The 26,585-nt window shown below is 46.5% G+C and overlaps 1 protein-coding gene across 1 annotated transcript in view; it reads left to right on the top strand.

Moving 5' to 3' along the window:
- The window catches only part of LOC116635290 (inhibitor of carbonic anhydrase-like), a 40,584-nt gene extending 14,836 nt beyond the window's left edge, over positions 1–25,748 (top strand). Inside the window, exons 3-17 of the mRNA XM_032409206.1 lie at positions 400–508; positions 1,438–1,599; positions 2,848–3,007; positions 3,862–3,917; positions 6,858–7,036; positions 8,415–8,586; positions 9,509–9,651; positions 11,628–11,718; positions 12,911–12,952; positions 15,750–15,905; positions 19,374–19,515; positions 22,019–22,083; positions 22,828–23,012; positions 24,305–24,491; positions 25,550–25,748. Of these exons, the coding sequence (XP_032265097.1) occupies positions 400–508; positions 1,438–1,599; positions 2,848–3,007; positions 3,862–3,917; positions 6,858–7,036; positions 8,415–8,586; positions 9,509–9,651; positions 11,628–11,718; positions 12,911–12,952; positions 15,750–15,905; positions 19,374–19,515; positions 22,019–22,083; positions 22,828–23,012; positions 24,305–24,491; positions 25,550–25,584 (1,884 nt within the window). The 3' untranslated portion in view covers positions 25,585–25,748. The remainder of the gene's footprint in view (positions 1–399; positions 509–1,437; positions 1,600–2,847; positions 3,008–3,861; positions 3,918–6,857; positions 7,037–8,414; positions 8,587–9,508; positions 9,652–11,627; positions 11,719–12,910; positions 12,953–15,749; positions 15,906–19,373; positions 19,516–22,018; positions 22,084–22,827; positions 23,013–24,304; positions 24,492–25,549) is intronic.
- Positions 25,749–26,585: the final 837 nt, after the last annotated feature.

The raw sequence follows: 26,585 nt of genomic DNA, 5'->3' as shown, positions 1-26,585 counted from the left end.
AGCAAATGTTTATTGAACACTTACCTGTAGAAGGTGCTTCTCTGGGTACAGTAGGAACCTTAGAAGGAAACACACACACACACACACACACACACACACACACACACACACACGTGTCCCCACCTTGGTGGAGCTTACATTCCAAAGAGGAAGGCAAGCTGTAAACAATGAAAGTTTGTCAGGTGGTTGATAAGCGCTAAGGAAAAAACAAAGGGGGGTCCAGCATTCATGCATGAAGTTTTAAGATATGGTTGTAGAGAGCCTCGATGAGAAGGTGACCTTTGAGCAAACACTGGGGAGGGAAGGAGGTCTGACCCATGCAAGTATCTATGGGTCAAACATCCCTGGCAGAGGGCTAGGTTAGGGGCTCCCTTCATGGTCTGGTCTCTTCTCTTTCAGGCAAACGAAGCAGATGCTGTGACCCTCGAAGCAGGTTTTGTGCTTGAAGCGAGCCTGCCCCCCTTCAACCTGAAGCCTGTCGTGGCAGAATTCCATGGATCAAAAATTGGTGCGTTCTCCCTGGGGCCCCAGGTCTCTGATTTGACACTGCAGCCATCAGGGAGAAGTCAGGGTCTCTGTCAACATTGCACCTGAAGGGAACAGAATTGCTGGAGCTCTTTGGATCGAAGGAGGCTGTCATCTACACTGCCCCACAAGGGCTGGAATGTTGACTCTCCCTGGGAAGCTGTGAACTGTGTGCATCTGGGTGGAAGTACCCTTGGTGCTGCTAGATAAGAGGGGGGCAGGGCTGTCTGGGGTCCATTGCCTACCCAGTGGGGCTGCACCATTGGAAGGCCCATCTCTGGAGACACACAGACCTGGACAGGCTCTTCCCTGTGCTGAGTCCCCTGCAGCTGCTACAGAACATGGGTCTGTGAATGCCATGAAGAGAGGTTTGCGGGGGGAGGGGGGGTGAAGAATAAGGCTTTGCCTCCTCTCCATACTTGTCCATTAGTGTCATCAGTGTGTGCGTGAGCACAGCCCACCTCCATCAGACTCCAACTTGCAGAGCCCTGGCAAAATCCTGGGGTCTCCCCTGCATCCGTCCTCTCAGGCCTTCACCATTGTGTCTGGGCTGCAGACGGAGAAGCAGAGAAGGGAGAAAAGCCTTTGGAGAGACAGAGTAACATCACAATGACTGGGAGCTGAAGATCTCCCTGAGAAAGCCCTGTAGGCCCTGTAATAGCTGGTGGCCCCCACCCCCATGTCTCTACTGGCTTGGAGGGGCTGGCAGAAAGACACTAGTGTTTATTGCCTTGAAAAGGCCCCCCCCCCCATTAATCAAAGGCTTTTTTCTTTTCCTTTTCTACCTGTTCACCAGGCAATGGTGGAGATCCTAGGATTCCCTAAAGTTGCCCGTTGTGCACACTCTGGAAGATGAGCTAGTGACAATGTGGTATCTTCCTTTAGCCCTTCTTTCTCTCTGCTCCTTTGCAGATCCACACACCTCCCATTATGCTGTGGCCGTGGTGGAGAAGGGCAGCGACTTCCAGCTGAAACAGCTCCAAGGCAAGAGGTCCTGCCACACGGGCCTAGGATGGTCGGCTGGGTGGTACATCCCCATCCAGATACTTTTTCCTTCTGGCTCTGTTGAAGAAGGTAAGCTGGCTAAGGCTGGGTGCCCTCAGGCAGGACTCCTACTCCAGTCGCCCACAGGGATTGTAGTGGGGCCATACAATCACTATCAGGCATATCAGTTTCATGAACTGCAAGATGGGGTGAGGACAACCTGCTTTAAATGTGGTTAGCTGGGTTTGCTGCAGCAGCAAGCCCTGGGAACTGGCAGCTGAGTCTTCTCTCAGCACAGGTACCTTGGTCTCTGAGCGCCCGACAGCCCCATACTCATTGTAACCCCGGTGGTTCGGCTTGGCAGGGAAGGTCGCTTAGGCTCATGACAAACAGGCACTCCCTCTGGCTTCCTAGGAAGGCTCACTAGGGATTATAGCCATACCACCAGCAGTCAGGCCTTTGTGCCTGGGGTAAGGGCTTGGGATGGGGGCAAGAAGAGAGGAGTGGCCTGGAGCCATGATTTGTGTGTGTGTGTACTTCTTGTTCAGTTATGATGAGCCAAGCGAGCCTAGGGAGCCCCTTTAGCCCTTGGAAGATGATGGCCAAATCCTTCTGTGCTTTTGAGGCCTGCCGATCCTGCAGCATTCATGTTTTGCCTGTAATAGGGCAGGGGGCTGCTGGGGTCAGATGGAGTGCTATAGCCTGGGCCACAGCTCTGACTCTGTGTGCCCTCTCTTGGGGCCTCCCTCGCCTCAATGTCAGACACTGCTGGCTGTCTGTGTGAAAGCTTGTGAGGTGGCTGGTGGCACACCCCCTTACCCACCGCCGGGCAAGTTATCCCAACCCCCTCCCATGGATTCCTGGAAGAGAAATCCCCACAAACTACCACAGCCCCTGGACCCAAAGGGGAGAGGAGTGGATGGGACCATGTCCTGAGGTAAGGAAGGATGGTCGGAGTTCCCGCAGTGTCTGGGGTTCTGCCTGCCGCACTTAGAGCCTCCGTGGTGAGTTAACAAGGTGAGTGGCCCTGGGGTTGCAGCCTGGTTCCGTGTAGGTCAGCCGCCCTCGTGTCTCGAGTGGACAAGCTAGGAAGCATCTGGTGGGCTGGAGCCCCAGGCCCACACATTAGTGTGATACCTGAACACATGGGGACCCCGGGCCGTCCACTTCCTCAGCCACGGGCACTGTCGGCCACCTCTGCTCATCCGCTTCCTCAGGATGGTCCTGGGAAGTGTGCGCAGCCTCACGGGCTCTCACATAGGGCCACTCACTCACACACATGTGCAACCTGGAGGCCCCAGCCGGTTCGTGCCCTGAGGTCCTTATGTCTGTGTTAAGCAGCCACAGCAGAAATGGCCCAGTTCTTCTCCGGCAGCTGTGTACCCTGTGCGAACAGGGAGGCGTTCCCCAAGCTGTGTCAACTGTGTGCAGGGAAAGGGACAAACAAGTGTGCCTGCTCCTTCCAGGAACCATACTTCGGCTACACAGGCGCCTTCAAGTGAGTGGGGACACCCCCCAATCCCCCACTCCTCCTCACTCTGATGGCAGGGAAACTAAGGTACAGGGAGTGGACAGGGCCTGCCCAGACCACCTAGGGTGTCAGTGTGAAACCCAGGGTCCTGAGTGCCTCCCGTGGCCTGCCCTCACTCCTAACCATCCTGAGGAACAGTCTTCTGTGCGGGAGCCCCTCTTCTCTGCCTACAGCCTAGGGTCTGTATGTTACCTTCCTGGACCAAGGAGGGCTGAAGGGACAAAACTGTATCTGGGACTCTGGGATTCACAGACACAGGCTTGGGCTTCCAGCTGGGCCAAAGGCCAGGACCTCCCCAGCTTGCTTCTTTCTCCCTGAGCATCTCCCTGTGTCGTGAACATGTGCCTGCCTCTCTCCACCTCCCTCTCAGCCCCCTGCAGGCACCTCTCCATGTCTGTAAGAGACAAGGCTACTGCTCAAAACCAGAACAAAACTGTCCAGGAATCCAAGGCTATCCTAAGTTTTTATCCTCTGTATTAGGCTTTATTAAAAGAAACAAACAAACAAACCAACCCAAAACCCAGTCACTTTAGGTTGCCTTTGAAGGGGAAGGTGAGGGTCTTGCCCTCACATCATCCCTCCCTACAGTTACCTGGGTTGTGATTTACAGAGCTCCTGCCTGCTTCAGACCCAGGCTGGCTGTGGGAGTACAAAGGCCCCTCAGATAGGGCCATGGCCTCTGAGGACACACTGAAGCCTGGGCAACTGTGGGCAAATCCCTGTGAGCCAGTGGTCAGGGCAGAGCCTTAGAGGGGTTGCATGGGGCAGGGGTGAGCTCAAATCATGGGGATTGGCCTGACGCCTGCTGTCCTGTTCCTCAGGTGTCTGCAGGATGGTGTAGGGGATGTGGCCTTCGTGAGGCATATGACAGTGTTTGGTAAGTGCTGGATGGAGGAAGAATCACGTGAACCATACTGGCCAGGGCAACTGGTTCCTGCCTGACGGTTTCCTTACATCTAGAGATGGGTGATGACAAGACCGTTAATGAAATGGGAGAGTTTCTGAACTACTAGTCTCCTCAAATAACATACTACATCCACTAATGGCAAGATTAAAAAAGAAAAAAAGGAGAGCTTCTGTACAAAAACCATTTCTGTTATTCGTACTTTGTTTAGTGTTCAATTTGTTCAGTCTGTAAATCTACTAAACAAATTTTCTGAACATTTAAAGAGTATTTACCAATTAATAAAATGAGACAAGTTTTAATAATTCAATTCTCTTAGCCACTGCAATATCCATTTCAAATGTAATCACACTCTCCTGAATGCTTCATTGTAAATGGTTCCTAAATCCTATAAATACCTTAAACAAACAAATTATAATGATTTCAGAACTTATTAGCACATCTACAATTAGATGTGTTGCAAAAGCATTATTACTGTGGACAAAAATATATTTCTTTTTTTTTTTTTTTTAAAAAACCTTTCAAGAGTTTTGGCCAATTTATCAGAAAGAAAGAAAAAACATAAATCTCAGACAAGTTGAAGTTACAGAATTTGGGTTTTATTTTGTAACCAATTAAATTTCTATCAGATACAGAATACACTTGTATCACTCAAGATGTTTAAACCAAATGTATATTCAGTATGCTAGGTTCATTTTTGAGATAAATGTCTGCTACCTCAAGGGAAATTTAAAGTCATCACTTTTTTTTTTTTTTTTATGGGCCTTAGTTCCTTACAACCTAGTGTCTTTTTCTAGCATGAAATAGGAGCTCGGTGTCCTTTGTTCCCTTGTTCAGCCATTCACAATTCACTGTTCCTTCATTATTACACACTGACCTGGTTTGTTAGCATTTTGGCAATCGAGGACTGTCTTATTATCAGTACATTTAATTAGTGGGGTCATCTAGAGGTTTCATCTCCCAGAATCGAGTTGTTCCAGATCCTTGTCCTTGTTTCTTCTGGTCGCTCCAGTGAGTGCAGTTACGTTGCCAGTGGGCAGCATCTTCTAACACTCACCCTGATGTGTTTGAAAACATCTTCACTTTCTGAAAACACCAGATTGTCCCAGAACGTCCTGGTTTATTTTTGCTGAAAGTCACTTGTCCGCTAATATATAAGATCACTCACTGCCTTTTAAGTGGCAGTTTATGACTACCCACCAGGCTTTTGGGGTGCAAACGAGTGTTGGTGGGGAGCTACTTCCACCACTGGCCCCCCGAGTGACTGATGTCGAGAAGTTCTTTCTTTCTGAAGCTAGGAAATCATATCGATTCTTTTAATTTAAATCTGACATTACTAAATCATTTAAATTTTTTCTTTCAATGTAAAGACTTAAAGAGTATTTTCTCTACAACATACATAACTAAACTTGTAACCATTCACAAGAACTCTAATTGTACTCCTTCTCTTTCAGTATGAGAATATATGAACCCCACAAACCTCTATGAGTTTGCTAGGGCTGCGATAACGAAGTACCACAAACTGGGTGCCTTAAGCAACAGCAATTTGTCTCACAGTTCAAGAGGCTAGAAGTTCAAGATCAAGGTGTCGGTAGGGTTGGTTCCTTCTGGAGGTTCCTTGCTTCTCCCCTGGTTTCTGGTGGTTTGCCGGCCATCTTTAGTATCTGTTGGCTTGTAGTCACATCACCTCACTCTACCTCTTTCCCTTCACATGGCATTCTCCCTGTGTGTGTGTCGTTTGTGTCAGGACGCCAGTCATACTGGATTAGGGGCCCACACTACTCTAGTATGACCTCATCTTAGTTAATGACATCTGCAATGACTCTTTTCCAAGTAAGGCAACATTCTGAGGTACTGGGGATTCAGATTTCAACATGGGAATTTTGGGGGGACACAATTCAACCCAGAATACCTTTGAATACCTAGACCAGGGGAACCAAAGAGCCTGTTTTCCTCACAAGGTTTTCTGGTCTTCTTTGTACCTATAGAGTACGCTGACTGGGCCTCTAGGCCTCCTTCAACTCTTCCCCCAGCTTTCCCCAGCAAGCTCTGCCTCCAGGGGGGTAGTGCCACTGTAGTAGGGGGACCTGGGCTGTCCTAACATGGCGATGCATCAGCCTCACACTGGCTGACAAATCACTTTCAGTCTCTGAGTCTAAGTCTCCTCATCTCTAGAATGGGATCAACCTATTACTGGCCTCCCCTGGTTGCTATGAGGGGATTTTCTGCTGTGCTGGAGAAAAGGCCACAATCTTTGCTGTGCTGTGAATGCTTAGAAAATATTTGCTATCATCATCCATATCAGCAGAGTTACAGATATGTGGGGATACTTGGAAGGGACCTGGGCAAGCGTGCCTCCCCAGCCTCGTGTCTATCTGCAGTAAGAACCAGTCATTTTGCCTCCTGAGGCCTCGGGTTCTTCATAGGTATAAAATGTATTTGGAAAAGATTCTCTTTCAGTCTCTTTGGGTTGTTAAAAAAAGTTATTAAAGGAGACAAATTAGGTGATACAAACAAACTTGAACATATCACGAAGTGGACAGTCTCGTTTTGGAGAACTGCAAAATGGGGCAGAAGGCAGGGAGCTTCTATAGGACAAAGAAGAGGAAGAGACAAACACAAAGAATCTGATTGGCTGGGGCCACACAGTCAACCTTGTCTGGGGTGAGAGGCCCAGAGTTGGCTTTGTGTTTGGGGACTGGCTGACTGAATATACTTTGGTTCTGGTCAAGTGGAGCATTTATAAGAACACAAAAGTCATCTAGATTTTGGCTTGCTTAAGTGGCACCTGGGCAGGAGCAGGGCCTAGAAAGTTATTACAACAAGGTCAAACAGTTTGTGATTCAGGGAGCAGCAGGGACCACAGCTCATGGTTCTGCCTGCAGTTGGCTCATCTGGGCTTTCCTCCTGCAGAGAACCTGGCAAACAGGACTGACCGTGACCGGTATGAGTTGCTCTGCCTGGACAACAGCCGGATGCCTGTGGATAAATACAGGGAGTGCAACCTGGGCCTTTTCCCTTCTCATGCCGTCATGGCTCGAAACGTGGGGGGCAAAGACGACTTGATCTGGGAGGTTCTCAACCAGGCCCAGGTATTCCCACCCTCCATCCTCACTTCCTGCTTTGTGTGTGTATGGAGGGGTCCCTGCTTAGATTTGGGGCATTTTCTTACATTCCCTTCTAGCCACTCTGAAAGTTCTTTTGGGTATCAGACAGGAACCATGTCATACATTATCTGCTTCACTGAGAAACCACTCAGTCTGTATGTTATAGACAGCAGAGGCCATGAACCCCTCACTTGGCGTCATCGACTCTATGGACCAAAGACTCCATAGAAGTGCCTCATTGCTCCATTTTTTTCTTTTCAGTTCTAAAGGGGTCCTCAGGATGTGGGGTAGATGCCCCTCCTCCATGGAGTGTTCCCCTATTATCTTACTGGCATGTGATCCTGCCCTCCTCACTTCCCTCAGTGGCAGGTTCCCTGGCCATGAGCATTGTCTCTGTCTGGTGTTGGTGGCGTCCTCTCCTGGACAGCCGTCATTCATTCCCTGTCCCTTCTCTATTAGTGCTCTCTGCTCAGCACTGGGGATTCAGAGATGAAGTGGACAGGGACTTGCCCTTGAGTTGCTTCCAGACGTGTGGGGGACATGATGAGTACACATACAAATTATCACCAGATGAAATGGTCCAACCTTGGGCACATGGATTGTGTACCTTGTAGAGGACAGGAACTGAGTTGCAGGGTATATCTAGGAAGATTCTTGAGCCCTGGGAAGAAAGCTGTGCGTACCCCTAGGAAGGGGGGTATTTGCCAGGGAGGGCAGCAGGTGACATTTCACGTAGAGCCACCACAAAAGCAAAAAGCAGACAGACATTGGAAAGAACTTGGGGATAGGTGCTATAGTCATGAATGGCTTTGGGCCAGTTAGTGGGAGTTGTAGACAAAGGGCCCTTCCATTTTTTGGAGGCCAGAAAGTTCCCAGCTGGTCCTTCAGTGGTAGGCCTGAGGTTAGAGAGGAGCCCAGGACTCCTGACCTCCAGGCTCAGTGGCAGGTGTTGGACCACCAGCCGTTCTGGGATGAAGGCCACCAGAGCTACTTGGGACAGTCGGCTGGCCAGGAGTGAGGCAGACTTCACTGCCTGCCCTGTGGGAATATGCCACTGGAGAAGGGCAGCTGCCTGGCACATGGCAACCATACCTCTTGGTGTGGAACTCGGGGAACAGCCCCTGGCTGTTTCCGTGAAGCTGCTTATGGCCAACTAGCTGGGATTTGGGTAAAGCATTCCCTGGAGAGAGGCAGGAGAACCCTGGGAACCACAGCGGTTTTGGTGGGCTGGGTGCTTTGTCTTAGCTCTCGAGTGTTCATATTTTCTCTCTTCCAGTTTTCCTTGTCTGGTTTTGGGTTTGTTTTCCCTTTCCCTTGCTATGCCAGCTTCCCTCCTTCTCTGTTTCTTTTATCCTTTGAACAGGAACATTTTGGAAAAGACAAGTCGACAGAATTCCAGCTCTTTGCCTCTCCTCATGGGAAGGACTTGCTGTTTACAGATGATACCGATGGGTTTTTAAGAGTCCCTCCTAAGATGGACGCCAAGCTATACGTGGGATACGAATATTTGGCTGCCATTCAGCGTCAGAGGATAGGTGTGTAAAGTCCTGGGAGGAAAGTAGAGCAGGAAAGCCAGAGAGGCTTTCCCAGTGCCTGCAAGCCTCACCTCACCCAAACTTCACTGGCCCATGGAGCCCAAGGGAGCTACCAACTGCACTGGGTTAGTGAGGGGATTTTCTGCTGAGCTGGAGAAAAGGCCTGAACTATGAGATCACAAAAGGTTTTTGAAGATCTTCAGATTACAGTCAACTTGAAGTAATGATGGTTCTTGCTCCTGTGTATTAACCAGGGTCACCCCACCCAGTGGCAGGTATATATGACAGGGAAAAATAGCACATCCCAAACTGAAGTGGGGACATGTCCTCTGCCACTACCAGGAGTGAAACTAGAATTTCAGAAGGTATTAATCCAACCCTTGCCTTCCTCTAGATCCCTATGATTCATTTCTTCTTTCCTTCTTTCCTTCCTTTTGTTTTCATTTAGTCACCCAATAGTTAATGAGCATCCACAAAAGTCACTGTGTTAGATGTGGGCATACTGTGGTGAACAGACATTGGGTGAGGGGGAGAGCAATCAGGCTCACCCAAAGGAGAACACATGACTACCAACTGGGGAATGCTACTGTTGGGAGAACCCAGTCCTGTCAGAGCAAACTCTGGAAGGTCCTGACCTTCTGGTGCTCAGAAAGTGTTCCCCTCAGGAGGATATACTCAAGGAGGTGAGGTCAGGAGGGTAGGGAACTGCTCTGCCTTCACTACTCTTTCTGAGTACCGAGCTCCCCATTTCTCCTGGAGGGTGATAGACAGGAATGAGCAGTGATATGGGCATGAGACATATCCACTCTGCTGCTGTCAGTGAGGGCCCCATTGGACAGCCATTCTGTAGCCAGTGGCACTAAGCTCCCAGACACATCTTCGGACTTCTTTTGGATGCCTGGCTTTTCTCCACCTGTCCTAGGTGTGGAAGACACTCAGAGGGTGCTGTGGTGTGCAGTGGGCCACCATGAGAGGGTCAAGTGTGATGAGTGGAGTGTCCTAAGCGGTGGTGCCTTACAGTGCACCATAGAGGAGACCACTGAGGACTGCATCGCCACCATCGCAGTAAGGAGGGCCCCATCTCCACAGCTGGGCTTGGACACCCAGACATGTGGCCTCTCTGCCCTCTTCCCATGTCTTCCTGTTGGCCATGAGGCTAAAATGCACCCACCCTCCAAAGACCCACCCAACTCTACTGAATGTGCCCCTGTAGCTCAGGCTGGCCCGAAACCCAGACTCCTTAGGTCAGCTCTGGAGTCCTGGGAGCTCTGAGTATTGTCCTGCCCAGGAGATGCAGGAAGGGGGGTGACATCCCAGGGGGTGGTCAGGGCCCCTGTGGATTGTGAAAGCAAATCAACCTCAATCCTTGAGTTGTAAATATAATTTTTTTTTCTGGTGATAAAAATATTATATGCTGGAAGTGAAATGAAAGATAAGATCATTCACAACTTTCTAACTCAGAGATCATTACCACATAATTTCTGAGTTATGAAGTTATGTTATTAACTTTCCATTTCTCTATGAGCAGATAATATTTTTGTGATTAGAAAAATAAATTTACAATAAAAGACTAAAAAATTGACAAACTCAGGAGACACATATTCTTCTTTAATAAGATCTTTATTTTTTTTTTTTTAAGATTTTATTTATTTATTTGACAGAGAGAGACACAGCGAGAGAGGGAACACAAGCAGGGGGAGTGGGAGAGGGAGAAGCAGGCTTCCCGCCAAGCAGGGATCCCGATGCGGGGCTCGATCCCAGGCCCCTGGGATCATGACCTGAGCCAAAGGCAGACCCTTAACCTATTGAGCCACCCAGGCGTCCTGCGTTAACTCATTTAATCCTCACAAAGAGCCTATGAACCCATTTTATGGATGAAAAAGAATGTGTATAGAATAGTTTTTAGGTATGTGTTCTTCAGAATAGTCTGATTCAGGAGGCTATGTGGTATACTGGTTATGAGCAGAAGCTAAGGAATTAAACTGTTTAAGTTTTAGTTTTAGTGAGCATCTATTGGAGAAATTATTTAACTTCCCTCTGCTTTACTTCACTAATGTATAAAAGGGGAAGAATTATAGTACCTACCTTATTGGATTTTGTGAGGAATACATGAGGTAATCACTGCAAGATGTTTAGAAAGGGCCTGGCACATAGTAAAGGCTTGGTAAGTTTTTGTTTGTATAGTTGCTACTGTTTTAAGATAGATTTCTAGAAGGACAGTTAATAGGTCAAAAGCCAAGAGTGAGTATGTATCTGTTTGTTTTTATCTCAATGATCTTATCTATCACTGTAAGTATATATTTTTTGCTCTGTTGTTGGAAAATTTCATTGATTAAAATAAGTTAATTATTAATGAATTATTTAATTAGAGAAATTGTTTATTGCAAGTCTTTGTTGTGCCAGGGCTCTGAGTATAGTGCTAATGGGATTATGGGAACAGAATTGAACTCCACCATACAGAAGAAAAAATTCCATAGAAACATAGTAAATACAGGGGCGCCTTGGTGGCTCAGTTGGTTGAATGTCCAGCTCTTGGTTTCGGCTCAGGTTCTGATCTCGGGGTGGTGAAATCGAGCCCCGTGTTGATCTCCGTGCTCAGCTTGAGAATGTGCTTGAGATCTCTCCCTGTCCCACATGCCCCCCGCCCTGCCCCTCCCCATTTGTACTCTCTTTCTCTCAAATAAATAAATAAAATCTTAAAAAAAAAGAAACATAGTAAATACAACCCCTGAGTCTGGCCATGTAGATTGTTGAGTGACAGTGGTCACAAAGAAAACATGGTGAGGGCGTGTCCAGTACTCAAGATGGGTCTAATGAGAGGTCAGAGATGCCAGGGAGCAGGATCTGGGTTGGGCGCTTATTCCTGGGTCAACATGTCCAGTTTTCTAAACCCTGTGGTGAAATGGCAGAAGTTTTGGGTGATCCATGATTTCATGAATCAAAAGGACATGTGATATAAAGCCAATGAGAGATACCTCTGAGGGTCAGTGAGACAGGAAATGGCCTCACTGTTGTGCTACTGATTTATTTCTTAACTTCAGAAAGGAGAGGCTGATGCCATGACTTTGGATGGAGGCTTCATCTACACAGCGGGCCAGTGCGGTCTGGTGCCTGTCCTGGCAGAGAACTACAGTAAGTGGAAGGGGTGCCTGTCAGTGTTTTATTTTCTCTGGGCCGTGGACATAGAAAGAAGGAGAAATGATCCAGTTCATTGTTGAGATAATAATTAACTACGGGTAGAGTGTAAGAGGCTAGCAGATAGTATCCTCCTTCTCCAGAGTCAGAGCCAATGAAGATACGGACACAGGAGTTAGCCAGAAAGAGATGAAAAGAGATATTTATTACTGAAAGGGTGATATTGGAGGGCATGGTACAGAGCTGGCTTCAGGGCTTGCCAAATTGCCCTGGAGTTAGAGTTACCCACTAGTTCAGGAGAACAGGTCTGTCGGCTTACCCTACGGCTGAGGGTCCAGGAGAATGCATATTGTCATAGAGCTTCATCGAAAAGATCTAAACTACCCTCTCCCCACTCTCTTCAATAAAGAAAGGAGGGGCTGAGCCACACCTGCCTCACTCAATACTTTTGCTAAATTTACTAGCCTGAAATTAACTCACCCCAGCTGCACTTGAAGGTTGAGTGGTGAGGCTACAAGGTCATGTTCTTCAGTGGGGATCCTTTCACATAAAAAATAAAGCTGGGGAAAAGGGGATTTCACCAATATAATTTATTAAGCACCTCATCTGCTAGGCAGTGAGCAAGAAACCATACATTATCCTTCAAAACAAAACAGCTCTGTGAAGTAAATAATGGTAGCTCTGTTTTACTGATATAAAAACTAAAGCTTAGAGAAGTTAAATGAGGTGTCCAAGGTAGAATGAAGACTGTATCCAGGTTTTTCCGACTCCATGGACTGGTTTTTTTCCCCTCCAACATGGCAAGAATATAATGATTGCCTACCACAGTCCAGAGCTCTGAAGGGAAGAAAGATGTCAGGATGACTTGAATCCCATAGCCAATGCAAGAGATCTTTGTCAAGCTCTTTAGTGGTCTCTGCCCCTCTTCAAAGGGCATCTCATTTTCTTTCTCTGTAACTCCCTGAATGCTGGGGAGACTCTGGGGTGGAACCTAATATTCAAATGGCAAAGTTCAGGGAGAGAGGAGTTAAATGGGCCCGCAGAATCTTGGCTTGTTGATAACCAGTGACAAACTTCTTAGCTGGTGTTTCTTATTTCATTCCTCACTCTTGAGATTGAGAAGCTCATGACTTTGGATTGAGTAATATGAGAGTTTAATGCCATGTATCCCGATTGTTTTTCTTTTTAGTGCCTAAGGATGGGTCTACGTGTGTAAATACACCTGTGGTAGGTGAGTCAGAATCAGTAACACTGGGGCTCAAAGGTAAAGGCCATCGTTGGGGAGAGGGTGAGGAGAGTCTTCAAAATGAAGCAAAGTTACTAGAGTTGTAAACAAAACAAAACAAAAAACAAACAAAAAACAACAAGAAGGAGGATGAGCTATCACCACTACAGCTTATTGTTAAAGAGCAAATGTGTCATGAAGCTGTGGTGATAATTACTGTTTGTGGGGTTCTTTACCGGCAACAAAGGACTCCTGCTTGCACTATTCCCGTTTACTCTCCTCAGCAATCCTCTAGGATGTGGGCATCACTATCCCGTGTTGTGGAGATGGGGAAAGTGAGGCCCAGGGCCACACAGCCAGGGAGTGGCTGTACCTGGGCTTGAGAAGAGGTGGTGTGACTGGAAACCCCTTGCCCTTCCTGACGCACCACCTCACTCCTTGTCATATGCTGCCTGCCCTTCTCTGCACCAGGAGGCAGGAGCCCACTTCTGACACTTCTGGGCCCAGTGGAGGCTTCACTATAGGAGGAGAGTCATAGATGCTCTAATGAAGAGGAGGGGGGAAATGAACTCGACCTTTTAGCTTTCAGCCAGCTGATTTTAATAGCGGAGGAGTCGATCTTGTCTTTAGAACAGACCAGGTGACAAGGTCTCCCATCTGTATCTACATAGGCAGGGAGGGTCTGTATCTGTTCCTGAAGTACCTAATCTTGGAACACAGAGCAGTGTTTCTCAATCTCGTGTAGCGCCTGGGCCGGCTGCATCAGCATCACCTGAGAACTTGTGAGAAATGCAAATTCTTGGGCTCCACCCAAATCCACTGAGTCAGAAACTCCAAGGATGGGGCCACTGCTCTGTGTTTTAACAAGCCCTCCAGCTGATTCTGATGCACATCGGGGTTTGAAAACAACTGTGGGGGAGGATTCTGAGATGAAAACAGATGCTCACTTGGGTTTGGAGTTTCTTATGGGACAGGTAAACTGGGGGAAGTGGGTGGGTGGGTTTGGACCACCACAGCCCCAGCAGCAGCTCTGGTCCCAGCTGAGCACAGGGTCGCAGAGGCCCTGCAGGCCCATGCCCCACCAAGGCCTCTAGAGTGCAAAGCTGCTCCCCTGCAGCAGCTCCCCTCCATGTGCAACAGGACCCAAGCCCTAGGATATGCTGTCCCCCGCCCCCTCTGCTTTTACGGCTAACAGTCTTCAGTGAGATGTGTCTTCATCCCCAACCCGAACGGCTGGCATTTTGTCAGCCATGCAGTCTCCTGAGTATGGAATACGTGAAGTCAGAAAGAACTCCGCTTCAAGAATGGTTGACATTTCCAGGAACTGCAGTATATGCAAATGCAGGTCAACAAAGATGCTTAGAAGACAGTTCAAGGTGGCTGGCTGTGATGGAGAAGGTTAGATTTGAGTAGAGACAGAGAGGGATCAACTCCAAAGACAAAGACACACACACAACACACACACACACACGATGGCAATAATTAATGCCATTTGTGCAGAATTAGTTACACCTCCAGAAAGGTACTGTAACAGTATTTGGCTGCCAGAACGGTGTAATAGAGCACAGTCTGGTAAGCAAGGGCTTGCCCTGGCCTCAGGAGAATCTGCCTCACTGAGGGGGGGGGCTCTGGTACTGCTTGTGCCAGCAGCTGCATGGCTGGAAACCCAGCAATGTAACCTCCCCGTGCTATCCTAATGTACAATGTGCCCATATTAGCACATCTGATCCCCCCGAAAGCCCCCCTGGATGGGTATCAGTGTCGCCATTTTACTGAGGAATAACCGGCAAGGCAAGTCTTCTACCTGCCATGTTGACTTCCAATTTTTCCAGGCTTGAATATACAAACCCGAACCATGACGGCAAGAAAGGGAGTGTAGAGGGGAGGGGGGGTTCGGAGTAGTGGTGGAGGACCACATTCCCTTCTAGTTCTGAAGATTTAGGATTCTAATCTTCTTATAAATTCTGCTTTACTGTTTAGGCCTCAGTCAATAAGTACAATTCAGTTACAGAGTATTGGGATAGGAATATATCAAATATCAGTGGTGTTCCCGTTAGAATCAAGAACACGAGAAGAAGGCCCACTCTCACCAAAGACACTTGGTATTACTTTGGAAGTGAATGCAGGATGATTTAAAAGATTAGAAAAATATTTTTAATATTGGAGAAAAAAGAGATTAAATTGTCACTATTAGAAAATGATGTTATCATAAATCTAGAAAATCAGAGACTTTAAAAAAGAAGTTATTAAAGCTCTTTCTTTTGGATTTCAACAAAAGTATTTCAACAGGCACACACTTATATGTACAAGATTTATATAGGTGATTTGTAATATGGCAAAGTGGGTCACACCGTAAATGCCCACCAGTGGGGGGATTACAAAATATGGTACTTCCATACAGTGGAACATAACTTAGGTTCAACCAATAAACAGAATGAGATAGCTATATCTACTTCTGCTGAATCAAAAAGGTGCTCACAATATATCACTGAGGAAGAATAAAGCATCTCGCAGTAAAGAATGTATAGCAGGAATCCATTGAAGAAGTATGAAGTATGTGTGTAAATATTTCTGGATGTCTGTATGTAGAAATGTCTGGAGAGCAGTAGTGTCAGACTGTTTGGCCCCATACCTAATAATGATAGTTATTGGTAGGGTCTTCTGCTAGAGTAAGGGGAGGGGTTCAAGGTATTCCGCTTCCCCGGGGAGAGTGGCAGGCAGGGGCTAACTGTAGCAGCTCTAGAATACATTTTCAGAGGGTCCTGGAGCTACTGAAATTGCATTTTGTTATCTCTGTTGCAAGGTCATTATGTCGTGGCAGTGGTTAAGAAATCAGATCCCTACATCACTTGGGGCTCTCTGCAAGGCAGGAGGTCCTGCCACCCCGCAGTTGGTACTTCTGCAGGCTGGATCATCCCCATGGGTTTGATATACAACAAAACCGGGTCCTGTAAATTTGGTAAGTGTATTCTGTGATGCGGTGCAGCAGCCCCTTCCTTGGGCCTGTACCTGTGTAGGACAGGAATTCAGTTCAATGACAAGGAATGTCAAGGGATGGCATAAATTGATAGCGGGGTCAAGGGCTGGGCAGACATTACAGGTGAGCTTCACCTGTCCTTGAGCAGGTGCTTCCCTTTCTCCTCACCTCCTTACTTCTGAGGGGAGTGGCTTGGCCCAATGGGTAGATATCAGGGAAATACCCTATTCTTTATGTTTTACAACTGGCTCAGGGAACAAGCCTGGGGTTGCAGAGTAAGAGTGGGGTGTGTGTGGTGTGTGGTGTGTGTGTGTGTGTGTGTGTGTGTGTGTGTGTGTGTATTGTTTTCCCATATAAACCAGATTGGCTGCTTTGTAAAAATTGAAAACCATATACCAGTAAGTCCTTGGGTGCTTCTTCACTTGCATCCTTATCTCCCTTAGAGTCTCAGATTTATCATTTTAGCAGTACTCTTGCCAATACCTAAAAGGCTCCTGGTGCCCTGCTTTTCCCAGCCATCTGACAAATCCCACCTCTGCATGAACCCCATTACCTGCTCTCTTCACTCGCTTAGCAGCTAAGGAAGCTTCATATCCTTAGCAGCTAAACATGGCTGGAGAAGTCACAGGGTAGATCAGTTCATTCCACTGGAAATGGTCCAGAAGCTGGCCTCAGTGGGCCTCTGGCAGTCACACCCTCACTGTGTTGCTGCTCCACACCCCTATACTTCCCAATAATTATCCTAATGTCCTCACTGTCCACACATTTCCAACCAACACCCATCTACCACCCTTTCTCAGCACATGACTCATCTCAGCTGCAACAGACAACTGAAAGGGTCAGAAAGGTTCTCCCTCACCATCCCACTGCCAAAGCTGTGGGCCTCCTCATGGCTGTATCCGCTCAGCCTCCCTCCACCTGTACTTTGGGTGTGGGCCCCTCCCCTGCTCCCCTCCCTAGAGCCTCATACCCTTGGTTACTACTTCTCATTCTAGTATAGCCAACAATTTCTTTCAACATCAGTGTTTTCCATCTTTAAAAGTCCTCCCTCTCCCAGCAGTCTCCTCCAGCTTCTGACTTGTTTCTCCTCCTCCTTGCTGCCAGACTTCTTAACAGCATGGTCTGAGCCACTCCTCTCCCACTCACTCCTCCACTCCCTGTCCTCTGGCTTCTCTGCATCATTCCATAGGAAGGACTCTGGTCAAGGCTACCGGTGACCTCCATGTTGCTCAGTTGGAAGGTCATGCTCCAGTCCATTCCTCTGTTACTTCTCTTTCTTCAGATCACCTTAAAACACTATCTTCTGGCTTTTGTGAAAACACTGGCTTGGTTTTTCTCCCACCCCTACAAAGCCCCCTCTCCCAATCTGGTTAATAAATGTTTCAATTGCTTAAAGCAACTTTCTTCCCCCACTCTAAACTCAATCTGCAGGCACTCACATCCATGCCTCGTTTACCATCTAAGCAAATAATACTATACATACAAAACTAGGCACTTGCCATTTGCAACGATGTGGATGGAACTGGAGGGTGTTATGCTGAGTGAAATAAGTCAATCAGAGAAAGACATGTATCATATGACCTCACTGATATGAGGAATTCTTAATCTCAGGAAACAAACGGAGGGTTGCTGGAGTGGTGGGGGGTGGGAGGGATGGGGTGGCTGGGTGATAGACATTGGGGAGGGTATGTGCTATGGTGAGTGCTGTGAATTGTGCAAGACTGTTGAATCACAGATCTGTACTTCTGAAACAAATAATACAATATATGTTAAAAAAAAAAAAAGATAGCAGGAGGGGAAGAATGAAGGGGGGGAAATCAGAGGGGGAGACGAACCATGAGAGACGATGACTCTGAAAAACAAACTGAGGGTTCTAGAGGGGAGGGGGGTGGGAGGATGGGTTAGCCAGGTGATGGGTATTAAAGAGGGCATATTCTTCATGGAGCACTGGGTGTTATACACAAATAATGAATCATGGAACACTACATCGAAAACTAATGATGTAATGTATGGTGATTAACATAACAATAAAAAATTTAAAAAAAACTAGGCACATAGCCAGCACTAGATAAATGTTTGCTGCTATCACTATTATTGTTATATCTATATGCTGATAACTATTACATCTTTATCCCTAGCACAGATCTCTTTTTGACCTCCACACCTGTGTATATTGAACTGCCTATCTGATGTTATCTAATTGGATATTTCAAAAGCACATTAAGCTCAAAACAAAATGTAATCATCTCTGCTGAGTCTGCTCCAGAGCTGCCTAGCTCAGTGGAGGACCCTACATCCATCCACTTGCCCCAGCTGGAAACCAAGCTGTCATTCTCCACGTACCCATCCATCACCAGTGATGTCCCCCTCTACTGTCTCCCTCCCCTTGTGTTACTCTAGTCCAAGCTGTCCTCATCTCCCCTGGACTACTACAGTAACCTGCTGCCTGCACCCCACATCTGCCCTGGATTCCATTCATCCCACTGGCAGACCAATCTTTGCAAAGTGCAGATCTGGCTATATCCGGCCCACTACCCCTGGTCCAGCATTGCTGTAGCCCTTCAGAAGCTCCTGATTTCTCTAAGGATAAAGAACAAAATTTATACAAAGGTGTAAAAGCGGGTCTGGACCTTGCCTCCTCTCCACTCACTCTTGTACTGGATGGTCTAGCCCAATGGCCTCTTACTGAACTTTCCATGCTATTTGCCCTCACTCCCCACCCCTGCCCTGGGCCTTTTCAGATGCTGCTCCCTGTCTGGAAAACTCTTGTCCTTTCACCCTTTACTTAAGTAATTGCTATTCATTCTTCATCTCTCGACTTGAGGCCTCTCCCTGATTCCCAGGTCTTTACCAGATTCCTTTATGTACAACCGTGTAGAACCATATTCTTCTTTCCCATTGCAAGCCGGGTAGGGGGTGGGGGGTACAAATTCACTAGTGTGGCTACTTGAGTTATGACTGTTGCTCATGGACTTGGGTTCCAGGAGCACAGGGCCTATGTGATGTCCTCACCGCAGTGCCCTGGGGCCCAGCACAGGGCTTGGCAGCTGAGCCTCTCAGCCCCTTCCTGGATTTGGAGTCAAGATGGAATACGTTATAAGGGAGGGCAAGGGCAGCAGAGGTCAGGGAAAATGTGGGAGAGGTTTGACCGGGTGGGGCTTTCAGTTTTGTTCTCTCTCTTAGAATTGCATCTGTGTCTATCCTTCCACACCTCCCACCCTGTGCCATTTCTGTTCCACAGACCCTTGTCCCAACTTCAGCCAGTCCCCCTTTACTTTGCTCTAGTTGCAACTTTTTTTTGTTTTATTCCGTAAGGTTCTTATTTGTAATAATATGGCACCAAACACCCAAATGTGTCTCTACACCATTCAAGCAATTCTAGGGACAAAATCGGAGGCTTTCTGGCTAACACAGGCAAGGAGAGCTGACCTCCTGTGTTTTCCTGCACAGATGAATTCTTCAGTCAAAGCTGTGCCCCTGGGTCTGACCCAGATTCCAGTCTCTGCGCTCTGTGCAGTGGTGGCAGCAGCCCAGCCCACACCTGTGCCCCCAACCACCACGAGAGATACTATGGCTTCAGCGGGGCATTCAGGCGAGTAGTGTCTGTGCACCACCTTTCTCTTGGGCACCAACCCAGCGAACCTCTTGTCCTTTCATCTTTTCCATCAGCCCAGGATCTGGCTGCTACAGTTAGGAGGAGCCAGAATTAGAAAACAGAACGGCAAATTCCCACTGGCTCTACGGACTCAAGCCCAGCTCCTTTCTGGAGCGCTTTTCTGCAGACCCAGCTGACTTAGGGCACCTGAGGAGAGGCAAGAATGAGGGGTGCAGGGTCACAACCCTGGGTCTACTTTTGTTCTTTTCTTCTGTGTGATTGTGGACAAGTCACGGAATCTTTCAGAGCCCCAGTTTAAAATCAGAGGACGGGTACTGGACATGTGCTTCTTACACCTGGCTGATGAGTACATTTTAAAAATAGATATTCCTGGGCTGCTCCAGCCCTTCAAGAAACCTTTATTGAGCACCTACTATGTGGCAGGCACTGGTCTAGGTAGAGGGGTTATAGCAGCAAGACACATGTAGCTCCCCTGTCGCCTGCGTCTTATCTCATGGGGAGAGTAGGACAATAAACATATAAATAAGGGTCAATCACTTCCTGACTGTGCTGAGTGTGGCAAAGGAACAAGGAGGGTGCTGTGGTAGTGACTTGGGTAGACCAAACGAGAGTCAAGAATTTTTAAATAAAATTATACAAGGGGAATTTTGTTTTCCTAGATATAAAAATCACATTTAATACTATATAATACTAAGACTATGATCAGTACAGACTGGTTTGTGTCGAAGAATGACAAATCAGTGGAAGAGAATAGACTTCAAAGACTTCTACATGGACACGTTATATTTGGTGTATAACAAAGATAACATTTCAAACTGGGGAAAGATGAACTTGAAAGATCAAATAAATGAGTGTGGTGAACTGGCCCCTGGATCTGGTGGGAGCAGATTCAATAGTGAGTCAGTCCCATAAGCTGATTGGCAGGGGTCAGTGAGGGTGGGGTGAAGGGGTGCTGATCACAGGTGCAGTGATTCCTTTTAGGTGTTTGGATGAGTTGGGGAGGGAGGCCCATTGCTAAGGGCAGTGTGGGATCGAGACAGGGATTATTGCTTTTCAAAAAAGGAAAGAAGTATGAATGCTGATAAAAAGAGCCAGTGAATGGAGAAAGACTCCAATTGCATAAGGGAGAGAGGATAACTATCAGAAGGTGCCTGAGAGTGTGGGTGGGGATGGGATGCAGGACACCTGGGGAGGACACTATTGTAGAGAGGGAGACCTTCACTCCTTTGTGCCTGGAGGGCAGGAAAAGAGCCCTGGAGACTTGGGCTGACAGCTTTGGCAGAGGGAGGCTGATAGAAAGCTCATGTCATGATAGCTGTATTTTCTCTGGGAAGCAGGAGCACATGGTAGAGTGAGTGTTGGGGAGAGGGTATGTGGAGAGACAGACGCGTGCAGGAATTTGAAAAACATTTTAGTCACTGCTCTGTGGAATGGGGAAGTGGCTATCTCAAACAGTGGTTCTCACCACTAGAGCACAGATTCTCCTAGGGGGCTTGTTAAAACACAGATTGCTGTACCCCACCCCCAGAAGTTTCTGATCTAGTAGGTCGGGGGTAGGGCCCCAAGAATGTGCATTTCTGACAGGTTCACAGCTGGTGCCGATGCTGCTGATCCCAGCCCACACGTAGAGAAACACAGATCTAGAGTAGAGTGAGGAAAGCAGGAATGCCCAGGAGAAATGAATGATCAGGAGGTTCTCTGCTCTGCCTCCCTGCTGAGGTACAGAGACACCTGAGGCAGACCATCATGCTTATTCAGGACTGGGATTATATGAAGGGCAGGAAGAGGAAAGAAATGGGGCAAAGGGAGCTTAGGAAAATTGAACAGGAATAATTAATCCTAGCTAAGTATAGAGGGACCTGAAGTTAGGAGAGAGAGAAAACTGGAGAGGTGCTCCTGATAACCAATCACTAATGTCAATTGCCAACTGATTGGATGTCATAGTACTGATTGTTAATGTGTTTGACATTTCTCATAAAGAATGGACCTTAAACACAGAGAACCAGTTTTCTGGGGATTAAGTGTGAACACATATCTAGTGATGCACATTCACTACTGATCATTAAGGCTGACTAGACATATGGATGTGAAAAGGCTCCTTCAAAATCATGTCTTCCATGTTGATTTTAATCTCTGGTGTGAGTTTTGATCTGACCAGAGAGTCATTCTTGAATATTCCTATTAATAGGAGAACACAAACATCTCCTCTGGAGAAAATGATCCGTATTTAAAATAAGGAACCAAACAGTGGTTATCTACAATGGAAACAAAATAAGCAGGTTTCTTCTTCTTATTACATTTCCCCTCTAAGTCTCTGGGACAGCCCGAGTGTTACAGTTGTGTGTGTGGATGTGGTAAGCGTTAGGTGTGCCCCCTGGCCTCAGGTGGAGGGGGTGTGAGCCTCTCAGTGGTTCCCTCTGGGCGTCTCTCCCTCCCACTCCCATTGGAGCTCCTCACTGATCTGACGCTTGCTATGCAGGTGTCTGGTTGAAAAGGGAGACGTGGCCTTTGTGAAGGAGATCACAGTCTTCCAGAACACTGACGGTATGTGCCTGTGCTGTCATTTCCTCCCTTGGAAAAAGTCTGAGTCTCTCCCAGGAAGTCACTCCCCAATCGGGCAACTAGGGAAGTTTATTAAAGCATGGCTGGCTCTCTTCATTTATAGGCATTCCTTATATATTCTGGATACAAGTTTTTGTCAACTGTATGTATTGACAATACCTTGTTTCTCTCTGAAAGGCTTACCTTTTCACTTCCTTTTTTTTTTTTTTTTCTTAAAGATTTTATTTATTTGACAGAGAGAGACACAGCGAGAGAGGGAACACAAGCAGGGGGAGTGGGAGAGGGAGAAGCAGGCTTCCCGCCGAGCAGGGAGCCCGATGCGGGGCTCGATCCCAGGACCCTGGGATCATGACCTGAGCCGAAGGCAGACGCTTAATGACTGAGCCACCCAGGCGCCCCCCTTTTCACTTTCTTAATGATGTCTTTCGATGAACAGATATTTTAATGTTTAATGTAGTTCAACTTATCAATCTTCTTTCTGGCTAGTGCTTTTTCAGGCCTATTTAAGAAACTTTTGCCTTTAACAGGACTGAAAAAGCACTAACCAAAAAGGCTATGAATTTATAACTATGCATTTTTCTCTCTCTTCTATTTTTAAAGTTTAATTATTTCATTTTTCTGTGTCTCTGTGATTCTCCCAGACATTGGTGGTTGGTCCCATCCCCCCGGGGAGGGCACCTTGACCAAAGCTGTCAGCTGTGGCTGACCAACCTTCCTCCTCCCCAGGAAAGAACCCTGAAGCATGGGCTAAAGATCTGAAGCTGGGTGACTTTGAGCTGCTGTGCCTTGATGGTACCAGGAAGCCTGTGACTGAAGCTTGGAGGTGCAACCTGGCCATAGTCCCAAATCATGCTGTGGTCTCAAAGAAAGATAAGGCAGCTTTTGTTAGCAGAATGCTCTTCAATCAACAGGTATGGGCACACAGGAGGTCCTTCTACACAGTCCCCCCAGCCGAGTACTCAGGTCACCTCCAGAACTGACAGGTACACCCAGCCCAGTCTCACACCCTTTCTCCCTGGGCAGATTCTCACAGCCCTGCCTCTGAGGAAAGCAGAAAGCTAGCTGGTAACTATGTTCAATTTGTGCTCTGGGGGTGTCTAGGATATCAAAATGGACTAAAAAAGCTTCGGACACATGAGTATCTGAAGGGTCTCCCTAAGACTCGCTTACCTCTCTGGGCAGACTCCTGGTATCTCCTGGACTTGTTTAGTTCCTCCATGAGAGTTATCTCTTTCTTCTTCTGTCACAGAAATAAGGGATTTGGCTCAGTGCCCTTCACACTAGGGTGAGGAATTATATGTGGGAAAAGCAGAATAGAGGCTACTCTACCTGACTTAGGGTGGGTCCCAATGCATTACTGAACCTGGGCAGGCTGAGCACTGTTTTAGGCTTCATGAAAGTTCAAAAGCCAACATTCAGACAACTAATGACCTCTACAGGCAGCCAACAAGGGCTATGAAGTAGCAGGATGCCTAAATCAAATGATCTTAAGGAAAACCCAAAGCCTCAGCTGCCTATCACACCATATGCCCCATTCCTGGAAGAGCCCCATATGAGTAATCCATGTCTTAGCTATTGCTGCCCACATGTTTAATTAGAGGACTACAACCCAGGGAGAACTGGCAAAACCAGAGACTCTTGGTCAGGGACTCCTGAAGGCATGTCTCCCAAAAGGCAAGCTGCCCCCTTGGCTGTAGGGGGCTGAACAAAGAAGAGGAGGGGAAGGAAGAGATGGAAATGGTCAGGTGCCTGGGGCAGATGTAGAGAATAGAAGAGGCAAGGCAGCAAGGGCTTTGGGCAGCAGAAGACAGGTAGTATGACCCAGGAAGTTGAAAATATCCAGCAGTGACTGGCAGAATTGTGATACAGTGGCTACAAAACTTGAAGCTTTTTTTATTTAGCAATTACTTTACATACATCATCTCCATTTACAAATGAGTAAACTGAGGCTCACTGACACAGTAAAGAAGTTTCCTAAAGTCACATGACAAGGAAAAGCTAGGGCCACGATTTGAACCCAGATGCCGTGTTTTTTTGCCATTAATGGTGCCTCTGAAACTGTTGGCTGTGTCCCAGGTCTCCCGGGGGCTGGAGCTGAGCAGTGCAGCAGACTTAGATTTTCTGAGGCAGAACACACAACCTCGTGCTCTCTGGTGCTGCTGCTCACTCTCTGTCTGTCTGTCTGTCTGTGTGTCTGACCCAGGAGCTCTTTGGAAGAGATGGGTTTGAATACAGGATGTTCCAGATGTTTCAATCCTCAACAAAGGACCTGCTCTTCAGCGATGACACGGCATGTTTGGCTAACCTTCAGGATAAAACAACTTATCGAAAATACTTAGGACCAGAGTATCTTGCGGCCATTGCTAACATGGGACAATGCTTACACTCTGGTGAGTAGAATAAAACACCGAGGAACAATACCATGGGGGTCAAGGTAAACATATTTGTATTAAGGACCATTGTGTGCCAAGCCATGGGCCAGTACTGATAGGAGCACAAAGATGGAGAAGGCTTGCTTCTGGCCCTGCAGGAGGATGCAGACCTACCAGTGAGGTAACTCAATTAGATGACAGTGTAAGAAACTACCTGAAAAATGACCAAATCATTTGAAGGAGAAAGAGAGTGCAATTGAGATCATTTGGAAACTAAACTTGTTTACTTGTGCATTTCCATTTTTTTTCCTAACAAAATGAAAAGGTGTACATGTGTGAGCACTTCAGTGTAGAGAGAGGGTTGGGAAATGACCTATATATATCACTCATAGAGGATCAATTTTCAAAGATTTTAAGTAAAATGTATAAATAATATTAACAGAAACAAAATGAAGTTAGCACTGTATGTGCCCTTTCTAGTTTTATATATATGTATTAGAACGGCATAGTATATATATGTGTGTGTGTGTGTGTGTGTGTGTGTGTTTTAGAATGGTATAGTTGCCTCAAAAAGGATTAAGTTGGAGAAAGAAAATTAGAGCTGGGATAATCAAATTGCTGGGAGTGTGCCTGAGTTTTTGTTGAATTATATTGTGTGTTGGAGATGATGAGAGCAGGAGGAAAGGAAAATGTAGGTATTTAAGGATAGCACTGACATCAATTAGGAGATACAGACACAGACACACAGAGAGAGAGAATTTAAAAAAATTATTATTGGGGTGCCTGGGTGGCTCAGTCATTAAGCATCTGCCTTCGGCTCAGGTCATGATCTCACGGTCCTGGGATCGAGCCCTGCATCGGGCTCCCTGCTCGGCAGGAAGCCTGCTTCTCCCTCTCCCGCTCCCCCTGCTTGTGTTCCTGCTCTCACTGTGTCTCTCTCTCTGTCAAATAAATAAATAAAATCTTTTTAAAAAATTATTATTACCTAGCATTTACTCTTAGAAAACAGGAACAGAATTGTGTTTAGTAAGCACAGGAAGTACCTAAAAGTCTTTCTTTTATGTTTTGCTTCACAGAACTTCAAGATGCCTGTACATTTCATGTACATTAAAAACTGATCAAAGTGGGCAACCACAGATGCTCAGTGCCTGCAAATATGGTGGGGACACATCCTCACTTGTCTGCATGTGGGCCTCTGTTAACCTCAGTTGTTTTATATAATTATGTGCTGTAACTGATATAAAAATTAAAATGAATAAAAATTATTGTGTCTTCTCAGAAAACTTCATTATATGTTCTCAGATTTTTTGAGGGGAGAAAACTATGTCTTTATACTAGATTTATGCTTCTAAATTTAATATCTATTAGATTGTACTTTCTTAAAGAACTGCACAAGACTAGCTCATCTTCCCACCCTATTCTTTATTTTACTGAAGAGGTGAGTCACTTACATAGAATTTAAGCAATAAATCTGTGTGAAGGGAGTCTGAGTGGTGATTACAAGTGTGCAAAAAAAAAAGCATCAGTGTGTGCAGTATCAAGGACTTACATAATAAAAACAAAGGATAAGGAATGAGTTTGTGTATTTAAAAATATATTTGAACATTTAAAATTCATAATGTCAAGTGGAATAAAAATCCTGACTCAGATTAATTGGAAGACATTAAAATTACTGCAAAAATCTAACCCTACTACCCTTTTACAGTCAATTTCCCGGAAGTCTGATTTATACTCAATTAAGTCAGTTTCTTAGTCAAAAATCAGAGATTTTGCCATATCTAGTATTACCATAATTGCAGTTTATGGTAATGACTCAATAAATATTGAATGGGACCCTAAGTTATATATTGTTAAATGTTAGTTTTATGAGTGTGAACTTCTGTTTCTTTCTGTGAAAGAGTAACCAGTACAGGACTTGCCCTCTTTCCATAAACAACTAAAAAACTGGACAAAGTATATGAAACAACTGTTTTCAAACATTGGACAATAGCAGCACAGGACTCCGGTCCCTCAGAGAAGGGAAAGAAAAGAGGTAAGCAGAATGATGACCCTACTTTTTGTCTGGAGGAAGTTTCCGGATGATGACCCAGGGAGGGGGAACCCAAGAAAGCC

This window comes from Phoca vitulina, unplaced genomic scaffold, assembly GCF_004348235.1.
Source record: "Phoca vitulina isolate PV1807 unplaced genomic scaffold, GSC_HSeal_1.0 scaffold10, whole genome shotgun sequence".
Classification (NCBI taxonomy): domain Eukaryota; kingdom Metazoa; phylum Chordata; class Mammalia; order Carnivora; family Phocidae; genus Phoca; species Phoca vitulina.
Note: the sequence above shows the minus strand (reverse complement) of the source record. Positions and strands in the feature narration are given on the sequence as shown.